A 12,831-nucleotide genomic window follows, 5' to 3' on the forward strand; every position below is an offset into this window, starting at 1 on the left:
ATGTTTCCTTTTCCTTTTTTCCCTGCAAATTTCTTTTATGAAGGCTCTATATTTGTGAAAAATATATTCATGATATTATCCTAGGACTTGCTTATAAATGCCTGATTGCTTGGATCTAAACTAATTTTTAAGAACACCCATAATGCATCTTTGGTTTAAGATAATAATCATGTGATGTGGTAAGTGCAGTGGTGGTCCGACAAAAAGGATTTTTGTGGCTATAGTTTGAAGTAGATGGAATGTGCAGCTAATGCATTCAAATAAATAACTTTTCCATTATTTCTAATAAAACTTGTGCTAAGTAGAATATTTCCAACTCAAACATACACTGGTGTGTGAGATTGAATCCCAGAAGTTAATTCTCAGAAGCTCACTTGAGAAATTTAGTAAGCAAATACCTAGGGCTTTGGGAATACGCGTTACTTACGTGAACTGTAAGTGTAGTGAGATAAGGACGTTTTTTCCACTATCAGTAGTTGTTGGTGTTGGGGAAAATATATTTGGATGTGTAATCAATTTGATTGATCATAGTGTTTAGAGCAACTTCAACATGGTTTGTGAACCTGATATGTGTGAGGTATTGTATAAAATGGTATCTGGAGACTCTTAGGTAGGTTAAAATGATCAATCAGGAGATTTAGGATCAAAAGCCATGATAAGATACAATAACATTCAATAAAGTTAAAGTTGGATACCAAGTAAAAGCAGTCTATTTTAATCTTGTTACTGATTTTTTCTGGCTCTAAAGACACTAAACGCCTCATGATTCAAGCTGAACTTTGTCTTGGTTTTCATATTCATAACTCATTTTGGAAGTTTAGGCACATCAGCCAATTTCTATTGGACTTCCTTTATAGAATAAAATGAAAAGTCTGCATTATATGATCTCTAAGTTGCTTTTAAACATTAAGTGAATTGTTTTGGAGCTGGCTAATATAAAGTCTTTAGAATCTTATATTATAGCGTCTTGAATAACTGAAGGGTTCTTGGGTGATATCTAATCCACTTATTCCTAAATATGACTCATTACTGAGATTGCATAGGTGGCTGTTGAAACATTCAGCTCCTCTAACTCCAGTTCAAGGATTTCTGCTTCTGTAAATCCGAAGTGTGGCCAAAGAAATTGTATTAACACTTCCTGGATAAGTCCAATATACAATGGCTATGAACAACAGAGGTTAAATGAATAACTTTCTCAATAATTAGAAATTAGTTTTGGCGAAATTTCAGGGAAAAAAGATTATATCTGTAAAAGAATAAGAAGATGTTTCCTTGCTTTCTTGTGTCATTTGTACCTTGACATTTATAGATGAATATACAAACTTGTGAGTTGTCTTTTGAGGGGATATGTTTCTTATTTAAAATTGAGTGAGACATAGGACCTAAAAGACTGAAATTTATCACAGGATTATAGGATGCTCCCTCCCCCCCACATCTTAGCACCACCACAATAGGGCTTTAGTAATGTAATACTGGATTCCAACTAAAAGAGCTGGGGTGTGTCGACTCTGCTTAATCAGGCATTCTTAGGGAAATCCAAAGACAATAGGGGAGACAAAAACAGGAAACAGAGTAAAGCGAAACCTCTAAACCTACAGGTAGAACAAGCATTAAAGACAGACCAACTTCTATTACCTCATTATGTCTAACTAAGCCTGGAAGTGTTTGAGAAACCTTCACACTACATTTCCATCTGTTGCCATAGTCTCATGTAATAGTGTGAGAGATCACATGTACTGAGCAGTCTCTTCACTTTCACACATGGGTTAAACCCTAGTCTGATTCTCTTTGCCATGGAAGAGTGCTTGCTGATAAAACACATTTCCCTCAGATCAAGTAACTAGAGCAACACACTCAATCCCATAACAATCACAAATGACAGAAAAATATTTTCTGCTGCTGCCTCTGCCAGCCACTTTGTGAACAAGTGTCATGGCTTACAAAACCCATAATAAAGAAAACAACAAAGGCAGTTAGATAGAAGAATCTGAGAGAAGTTTTAGAAAAATAGGAAATTGCAAAAAAGAAGTGAAGAGCAAAGGACAGGGTAAATATTTGAGTAAATAGAAGTGAAACCATGATAATATTTTCTTGTAGGGATTAAACATATATACAGAATTAGAGTTACAGCCCCAAAAGGCAGGAGACAAAGGGAGTTAAAAAGTGCTAAGGTCTATGCGTTTTTAAAGAAGTGGCAAAAGCGCCAATTTATTAAACTAAAATAAGCATGCTGTATTATGATGATCACTAAGCAAAGATTGAAGTATGTATAATAACATTATAGGAAAATAAGAATAGCACAAAAACAAAGCAGAACAAAACCATTGGTCTGTCCAAAAGGTTAAGCAAATTGAAAAAAAATGGTAGATTTAAACTTAAATATATCAGTAACTACATTTAAAGTAAATGCATTAAGTACCATTAAAGCACAAAGGCTGTCATTGAGATTTTTAAAAATCTTATTATATTCTCCTTAGAAGAGTCAGAACTGTAATATATAATGCAAAAAGCGTGAAAGTAAAGAGGTGGAAAAATGTTATACTATACAAATATTGACAAAAACCAGCCTGGTGTTGCTAAACTAATATCAGATAAAGCAGACTATAAGTCAATAAGTATTAGCAGACATAAGGAGGAGTATATCATTAAAAAAAAAAAAGGTTAAATCCACTATGAAGCGTTATAACTTTGCATTTGCACTAATAACATAGCCTCAAATTACATAAGGCAAACATGACAAAAATTGAAGGAAACAGATAAATACACATTCATAGTAAAAAATTGTAAGAGAATTTTCTCAGTTACTCATGAACCATGTAGATAAAAATCACCAAGTGTTTGGAAGCTTAAACGATTTGATTAACAAATGGCCTTGCTGACCTGTAAGAATACTGCACCCAAGATCTTATTCTGGCTCTTAAATAAGTTTCAATAAAAGTCCAAAGATGGAAATCATGGTCCCTGGCCGTGATACAACCCAACTTATCAGTAAAACCAACAAATGAAAAAAAGAAGGAAGGAAAGAAGGAAGGATCCCCAAATTTGTAAATTAAACAAGTGCTAAGTAGCCTGTAATTCAAGGAAGAAATCACAGTGCCAATTAGAAAATAATTTGAATTGAATAAAAATGATAATGATATTAATTATTAATAACAAAGTATATTAAAACACATGAAATATTGTTAAAGCCATGTTCAGAGGAAAATAAGTAACTTTAAATTTATACTTTAGAAAAGAAGAAAGATTGAAAATCTGTGTATGCCTCTTAGGAATCTAGAAAACAACAGCAAATTAATTCCAAAGAAAATAGCAAGAGGAAATTTTAAAAGTAAAAGTAGAAACTGAGATGTAAAACAAATAAATAAGAGAAAATCAACAAAGCTTACTACTGTCAATTTAAAAACATTAATAGAAGTGAAAATACCCTAAACAGGACTGATCAAATCAAAGGAAAGAAGGCATAAACTGTCAATAACAGGAATGAAAAATGGAAATAACTTCAGAGCCTATGTACATCAAAAAGATATGGAGAGGATGTTTTTAATAGCATTGTGCAAAAGAATTTTAAAAAGTAGATAGAAAGGGAAAATACCTTGAGAAAGACAACATTCCACAACTTACTCAGGGATTCAAGGAAAAAAAAATTCTGTCTCTATTAAAGAGATTAGATTAATAATTAAGAATTTTCAAAGCAAGAAAACTTCAAAACTCAGTTTCCCCAGTTAGTTTTATCAAACATTTAAGAAAGAATAATACCAATGTTAAAAAGAAATTCTTCCAGAGAATAGGAAAAATAATAGTTTTTAACTATTTTATATAAGGACAGCATCATCTTCAATACCACATCTTACAAGGACTAAAGAAAGAAAATTATATTCTTATCTATCTCACAAACATAGATGCAATATTAGCATTTAAATCCAGTGACACATAAAAATAATCATTACATCAAGGCCAGTGTTGAACTTAATATAGGAATAAAAATCAGTTTTAAATTTAACAGTTAATCACTGTACCACATTAAAAGGGAAAAAACGTATTAATCATCTCAATAGATATTGAAAAAGCATTCGGCACAAGTCAACTCCCATATATTGTTTATAAAAGCAATACATTCTTATCAAAGTACGAATAAAGTGGATGGACTTAATCTAATAAAGGAATGTCTACAAAAAACATATGACAAACTACATACTTAGTGAATTACTGAAAAATTTCCACTGAGATTAGGAATGAAATAAGAATATTCATTATTATCATTTCAATTAATATGTACTAGATTTACTAGGCAGTGCAGAAAGGAGGATAAAAAGAGCATAATTATTGAAAAGTTTTTAGGTAGATAATTGCTATAATTGTATTGTCCCTTGACCAAAACTGATCTAGGAGTCACACTATTTTTAACATCCTTTTATATATGTCCTTAACTATTATAACATTTTCAGTGATTTATACCTTTTTTCAATATGAAGCAATTTATTATAAATAACATTTCTATCTAGAATTTGGAATGTGATTTGAAGTGTGTCAGGGTTGAAGGGAAGCGGGGAAAAAAGTAGTAGGTAATTCTGAGTCCCTGTTTAGTACGGTCATTACACCACTTTCATTGTTATTTTATGTATTTGTTCCCCTTTTTATCTGTTCATCATTATTTTAATGTTTCCTTTCAATTAATTAATTTGTCTTATATTTATTGATTGATAAAGTTTTCTTTCTTCATCTTAAATCCTGTTAAAAAATAATCTGAATTAATAAATTATGAAATTCTCTTCTAATTATTTGTATTGTTCCAGAACAGACTTTTCAGCAATTGTTTAGGCATAAATACTTGTCTTACCAGATTAATTTTACTCACCATTTGCTATTTATTGTTTTTCTTTTTTGAATCCCTCATCCTGACTGTTTTGTTTTTCTCCCCATTTGGCTGGAGTATTTCCTCAAATAATGTTTTCAGAAATAACACTTGAGTTACATAATTTTGAATCTTGCTAGTTTTATAATATTTTATTATTATCATGTTTTTAAATTATGGAGACGTGATATCTTTTTTTTAATTGAAATATAGTTGATTTACAGTGTTGTGTTAATTACTGCTGTACAGCAAAGTGACTCAGTTATACATATATATACATTCTTTTTCATATTCTTTTCCATTATGGCTTATCACAGGATATTGAATATAGTTCCCTGTACTATACAGTAGGACCTTGTTGTTTATCCATCCTATATATACCAGTTTGCATCTGCTAATCCCAAACTCCTACCCCACCTCCCCCTTGGCAACCACCAGTCTATTCTCTATGTCTGTGATTCATTTTCTGTTTCATGGATAGGTTCGTTTGTGTCATATTTTAGATTCCACATATAAGTGATATTATACGGTATTTGTCTTTCTCTGTCTGACTTACTTCACTTAGTATGATAATCTCTAAGTCCATCCATGTTGCTACAGATGGCATTATTTCATTCTTTTTTATGGCTGAGTAATATTCCATTGTGTATATATATGTACCACATCTTCTTTATCCATTCATCTGTCGATGAACATTTAGGTTGCTTCCATATCTTGGCTATTGTGAATAGTGCTGCTTTGAACATTGGGGTGCATGAATCTTTTTGAATTATGGTTTTCTCCAGATATATGCCCAGGAGTGGGATTGCTGGATCATATGGTAATTCTATGTTTAGTTTTCTGAGGAAACTTCATACTGTTTTCCACAGTGGCTTTACCAACTTACATTCCTACCAACGGTGTAGGAGGGTTACCTTTTCTCCGTACCCTCTCCAGCATTCGTTATTTGTAGACTTTTTAATCATGGCCATTCTGACTGGTGCGAGGTGCTAACTCATTGCAGTTTTGATTTGCATTTCTCTAATAATTAGCAATGTTGAGCATCTTTTCATGTGCTTATTGGCCATCTGTATTTCTTCTTTGGAGAAATATTTCCTTAGGAGACATGATATCTTTTAAACAGAAACCTGTGAACTTCACTTTATATTATTTTCTCATTTGACATTGAAGCCAAGAAGTCCTCCACTCTGTCAGATTTGCACAACACTGCTTCCATCACTCTCAACTTTATATTGAAACTTGTTAGATATTATCTTTCACTGTGGAATTCAGATCACATCAAAATTTTTTTTTTTTAATTTTATTTATTTATTTATTTATTTATGGCTGTGTTGGGTCTTCGTTTCTGTGCGAGGGCTTTCTCTTGTTGCGGCAAGTGGGGGCCACTCTTCATCGCGGTGCACAGGCCTCTCACCATCGCGGCCTCTCTTGTTGCAGGGCACAGGCTCCAGACGCGCAGGCTCAGCAATTGTGGCTCACGGGCCTAGTCGCTCCACGGCATGTGGGATCTTCCCAGACCAGGGCTCGAACCCGTGTCCCCTGCATTGGCAGGCAGGTTCTCAACCACTGTGCCACCAGGGAAGCCCCCAAAATATGTTTGATATCAAGGTATGTACCTTCTTTCAATTTGGCGCCTTTGGTTGATGTTAATGAGGTTTTTTGAATTTAAAGAATCAGTATTTTCTTACGCACAATAAACCTAAGTGTTTTCATTTTCTTATATTTTCATCATAAGTCCTATTCTTTATTAGTTTTTGTTTTATACATATTGTATTTTCTATGTTATCTATCATAATTTCCAACTTATATTTTGCTCTATATTCAAAATAATTCTTCATATTGATTTTCTAATCAATTAATGTGATTTTTAGCAGTGATGCCCCTGTTATCCAGTGCTTCCACTGAGTTGACTTTTAAGTGTTCTTTTTACTTACTTTAAACAACTTTTTCTTTACTGTTTCCTTTTCCTAGCAGCTTATTTTTATCATATGCATATAATATCCTCTAAAATCTCATTGAAATTAGGGAGTAAAATTATTATGTTGGTTTTTTTTTGCATTTACTATGATATGGTGAAGCTCATTTTATTTGATTGCTCAATTTGATTCTTTAAATTGTTGTTTCTTTTCAATTTTTTTTTTCTCCGTGAGGCAGAAATGGCTCTTGGGTTGACAGACAACGACCTGCATTTTACTCAACACATGAGCTGTACCAATTGCTACTCCTGGGTAGTCTGTGAGGAGGATTTTGTTAAAATAACCAAATTCCTGTGACTTACTCACTGGCTTGGCTTTTGCTTCCACCCCTGTTGGATGGAACTTGGTGCAACTGTTAATGGGAGTTAGGGAAGGAGATTTGGGGGAGGCTGAGTGTGTACTAAAATTTCACTCCTGAGAAGAGTGACTTTCTTCAGTTTTGGGGGGGCACTCTGCAGTTACCTGGGGAATGCTTCCTTCTCTGTCTTGCCCTGATATTCAGTTAAGGAAATGATTGAGCACTCATCTCTTGTTTTCTTATTGGGAGGTTAGAATCAAATGATGCTTAGGGACAAAGCAGCATATCCTGTCTTAGTTTCAGTCTCTCTGGCTCTGAACTGGGGGGGATTTGTCCATGGTCATCCTGAGTAAAACTCTTCACTTACTTCTAGGTAACTTCCTTTTTGCCATCATGAAGTTGCTCATTATTCAGTTTGTTTAGCACTCGCCTCCACCATATATTCCAGAATTTTCTAAAATTTTCTGATGTTTACTGTTCTGCTACTCCTAGATTTTTAAAATTTCTTCAACTAGTTCAAGGATATTCTATAGATTTTAGTTAGTTAGTTCAATGGTTAGTTCAATGGAAAGGATAGAGTATAAACCTGTGGGCTCAGAGTTATTCTGAAACCAGAAAAATGATAAATGATATGTCTAGTGAATTGTTTCACACAGTGCATCCAAGAGCAAAGCATCTGAGACAGTGAAAATATATTGTCTGACTTACATTTCTAACAATTGTTCATTTGGGGATTTGTAAGTACACTAAAGCCTGTGTAAAAAGCAAGCTTATTATACTTGTTTAAAAATGTATTATATGATCTAGTTAAAATTGCAGTTATTCTAGATAAGTTTAACTATTTTCAAAATAAAATAAAGTTACTTTGGCCTGTTAAGAGAACCAAAGACAGATTATAGCAAAATTAAGCATTACTGAGAAGGACAAAGATTTGCAAATGCAGTTTATATTTTAGAATGAATGAAGGACCAGAGACTTGAATTTACTGTAACCACTAGCAAGTGAGTGGTTACTATAATAACAGAGACAAACTGATCCAGATTGAGAGAAAAATATTTGGAGCTAGACCAATCAAAAGGAAGGATGTTTCTGTGCACTGTTTCCTGCCATCTTATGTTCCCACTCTAAGAAGAAAAATCTTGGAGGACATGTTCCAGGTATCAGGAAGATGACATAAGTAAAAAGTTTACACTGGTATTTCCAAAGATTTTCAGAAAACTATTCTGAATATAAGTATTAGCTAAGATGTCATAGAAAACACTTCACAAAAGACTTGAAGTCTACCATAAAGTTAGGTAACACCTCCATCTTACTCAATGTTATATATCAACTATACCTCAGTAAAGCTGGTGGGGGGGAGAGGTGGGGAATACAGTGCTTCTTGACTTAAAAAAAGACTTGAAGTCTACAGAGGTCTGGGTAGAAGGTAAAAGATTCTGACCAAAGGCCCAGGAATAGAAACATGCTGAGGGTTCCAGGTCTTGAGTAGCCACGTTAAGGAGAGGTTCTTTATTACCGACGTTACTCAGGCCTCAGGTATTTGTACCTACATCACTAGTGGAAAAGGACAGTGAAGTGAGTTTGTTGACAGAGTTTGCTCATGTATATTATTCATACCAATAAAATCTTATTTCTAATATACTAGAGAATAGTAATTCCCAGTTTATGGATATATGGACCATATCAAGTAATTGTGTGTAGTTTATAAATCCACCTGTGTATTAACAGTAGTCTTAGAGCAAATCAATAACATTTCTCACATATATATGAAGAAATTTTGAAGATATATAGATGTGATTAATAAAATATATTTAAATGTTAGTGAATTTCAAGTAGTTTTATAGGAATATGTCATATATTGATACTCAAAATATAACAGTATTATGAGTACGGAGGGATGGATGACGTTTATAGTTTATAAAAGCATGTGAAGCAGAGAGCCAGTTTTCTTTACTTGTTTGTTCAGTTACAGTAACTAATGATGAGTAAGACGTGTCACTTTTTGTCCAGAATCCTTTTTATATTGTAACAGCAATGGATTTGCAAACCTATTATATATATTTTACTTTCTCAAAGAGTGCTGAACATAGGAAGTAAAATTGCCATTCCTCATGTGTAGCACATCTATTGCCATACCTAATACCATCGTCATAATTAAAATCTCTAGTCAATCACACCTCTCTTTCCCACTGAGACCATATCCAGCCCACATCCTTTCCAGCGAGCCTGCCTTGACATTTTTGTATCTAAGTTAATACCTAATACAGGGTCAATAAATACTCACTTGAATGAAGAAATAAATGGTTAAATAATAGTCCATTGTGTATACACTACATTGCCTTTATCTATTTATCCATCAATGGACACTTATGTAGCTTTCATGTCTTGTCTATTGTGAAAAATGCTGCAGTGAACATGGAGGTGCAGATTTCTCTTCAAGACAGTGATTTCATTTCATTTGGATGTACATCCATAAGTGGAATTACTGAATCATATGGTAGTTCTATTTTTTTAAATTTTTTGAGGAACCTCCATAGTGTTTCCCATAGTGGCTTTACTAATTCACATTCCCCCAACAGTGCAGAGTTCCTTTTTTTCCATATCCTTGTCAGCATGTGTTATTTCTTGTTTATTTGTTTTGTTTTGTTTTTTTTGGTAATAGCCATTCTAATGAGTGTGAAGTGATATCTCATTGTGCTTTTTATTTGCATTTCCCTGATGATTAGTGATGTTGAGCACCTTTTCATGTACTTGTTGGCCAAGACATACAGGTTGCTTGCCCATTCTTTAATTGGATTCTTTTGCTGTCAAGTTATATGAATTCTTTGTACATTTTGGGTATTAAACACTTTCAGTTACATGGTTTACAAATATTTTCTCCCATTCCATAGGTTGCCTTTTCATTTTGTTGATTGTTTCTTTTGTTGTGCAGAGCCTTTTAGTTTAACTCATCTTTTACTGTCCATAATCACAGGCATATTTCAATAAGCATCAGGACTACAGTCTCACAATCCTGACCCAGGAAATATAATTTAGAATTAACTTCCTTCCAAATTAAGACATTCCTCTGATGAGCTGCCCAGTGGAATAAAGTTACATTCTCTGACAGTCCTTAGCCCCACCCAGCTGATCTTTTGTACAGAGATATGTGAATGAGACCTTCTAATAACAAGTTACTAAAAGCATCTCTCTGCTGCCTTGGCTATGTCTTCACTTAGCTCATTTTACTTTCTATTGCAGCCTCTCTGAGATGGGTTTAGCACTGCTATCATTTAAAGGCAGCAAGATATCTTCAAGAAAAACAACTGTAAAATCCATCCATCCTATTGACGTCAATTGCTTAGGAAAGGAGTGAATACAGAAAACTTCTTAGAGAGTCAGCTCTGCATGTTTTATCTCTTTTAGATTTCCAAGTGAAAATAATTATTGGAAAGCCTGGGGTTGTTACTGATTATAAAACAGTGATTTTCCCCCTCCTATGATTTTTAAAACTTCAGTAGTTTGAACTATTTGAATCAAAGTTTAAACTTTGATTTAGATAGCTCTTTAAGAATTTTGCAATGTCAGCTGTGAAGTTTGAACTGGATTATCTTTCTCCTGAATGCTTCAGACATGAGCATGCTTCCAGCCCAGATTTTACTTTAACCTGCTTGACTGAACTTTCTGGTGATTCTAGTCAATTGGAACTTCAGCACTCGAATTCTGTCCCTGTTGGTAAGCTAAACTTTAGATTGATATTTTTGAGTATCTTAACTTACATCTGTACTTTTTAAATGTCAGATGTATTAAAAATAAATCTTGATGTCATTTACTTTGCAGTGGTATAGCTGATGCCAGTTTGTTTCTTGAGTTAGTTTTTCCTGAACTATATAAATAATTTTTTATAAAAAAGAACAGAGGGTTTGCCAATAGAATAAAGTATCAGAAAACAAATTCAATGAAGTAAAAAAAAAAAAAAGTGTTAATAGTGAAGTAGATTTTGTTTGTCTGAACACTCAAGCCTATCAAGGCTTAGTTTTGTTTGGGATGACTGATGAAATCAGGGATTTTATCCATAAACTGCAAAAAAAAAAAAGTCCTTCCATCTTTCATTCCTCTCTTTTACTTCTGTTTCCTTTTACATAATTATATAAAGGATAATACATGTTTTACTTTCTCATTAAGAGCAAGATAATATTCCTTTTGGTTATGTTATTTTATAACTTGGACTCTGTGTTAGCTGACAGTGTTGATAGAATTCAAGGCGAAGAATTTCTTTTTTGATACCTTTGGGTTTTACTTATTCAGAATCTCAGTTTTCCTTCTTGCTCTGCAATTTTGAGGAAATAATGCTATACACTAATAGTTTGCATTCATCAAAAATTTCTGAGGCTTTGGTTTTTAATGAGATGTCAATAATAAATTGTGCTTTGTAGAAAAATTTTGTATAATAAATAAATAATACTTAAATGTTATTCTAAAGGAAATTTCCATTATGATTTAGATGATCATCTTTACTCATAAAAAAGGCAGTATAATGTGAATGTAAAAGTTAAGCAAAGCCTTCGTAGCTTTGGATGTTACTGGACATTAATCTTTGTCCAATGAAAAATATTTGTAGAAATAATAAATTCCATTTGGCAACCAGAGGATTCTTCCAAGAGAATTTGGCACATTTATGTATTTTGAGGTGTTTAAAAAGAATTTTTATGTGACTCCCAACCAATCACTGATTTTTTTGTTCATAGATTCTTTTGTCTTGTTTGACTTGTTTTACAGTATAAGCAGTTCTACAATCAGGAGATATAACAATCTGTTGTAAATTTTCTTTCAACTGTAAGAAAAGAGATCTCCATGCTATTGTTTTTTTTTTCTTAAATTGAGAGTCTTCCTGGGTGTTGAACCTACAATTTCATAAAGTGAAAAAGTCAGTTCTTTACAAATAAACATAGGAAACTTGGACAGGAAGATAAAATTTATAAAGTATTTGCCAGTTCAGTTATTTTATTTCTAGTCATCTCTGTCACAGCACATCTATTCCAATAGATTGAATTGTTGTCTTTATGTAGTTGACCTGCACATCTATAGCTTAGGTATAAACCCAGAACCTGGAAGACACTTCCTCATTGATATCCTGGCAGTGCCTCAAATTCAACACAGCTAAGCAAAACTTCCTAAAAACACCTCCTCCTTCTTACATCCTTTTTTCTGTCAATAACCCCTTAGCATATATTGCAGTATAAAGTTTGTGTTTATTTGTATGCATATTAGTTTAATATTTGTCTTCTCCACCTCTTTGACCACCACTGTAGCCCCAGTACTCAATAGGGTGCCTGGCAATAAAAGGTTATTTTTGCCTTGACTCCCTGACTGCCTGCCTAAGGGACTGAAAGATTGGCCCTCTTCATTCCCCCTAGTGCATGCAACTGGGTGGACTTCTAACTGATCTCACCTCCAGCTTCTCCATAGCAAGCCTCTTGCCCATTGACAGCCACATAGTCCTGTGTAAGTACAAGTCTGACCTATTTCCACTTTTGTTTACAATTTCTATAATTCTCTGTGACCTAGGTTATAAACCTGGTGCTCTAGGATCTAAATCTGTTTTTTCCAAAACTTTTCCAGCCTCGTATAACCTACACGTATCCTACAAGAATGACTTACACTTTCAATCAGTGTGCATATTATTCTTTCAAAATAATTTCCAATAATTCTTTCTCCCTGCCTCT

General features: G+C 33.5%; 1 protein-coding gene across 1 annotated transcript in view; it reads left to right on the forward strand.

The window, feature by feature from the left end:
- The first annotated feature begins 974 nt into the window (after window positions 1–974).
- Window positions 975–12,831, forward strand: part of ANO3 (anoctamin 3) — a 433,470-nt gene continuing 421,613 nt past the window's right edge. Inside the window, exon 1 of the mRNA XM_082476760.1 lies at window positions 975–10,840. Within this exon, the coding sequence (XP_082332886.1) occupies window positions 10,687–10,840 (154 nt within the window). The 5' untranslated portion in view covers window positions 975–10,686. The remainder of the gene's footprint in view (window positions 10,841–12,831) is intronic.

Source organism: Balaenoptera physalus (genome assembly GCF_965194825.1).
Source record: "Balaenoptera physalus genome assembly, chromosome: 10".
Taxonomy (NCBI): domain Eukaryota; kingdom Metazoa; phylum Chordata; class Mammalia; order Artiodactyla; family Balaenopteridae; genus Balaenoptera; species Balaenoptera physalus.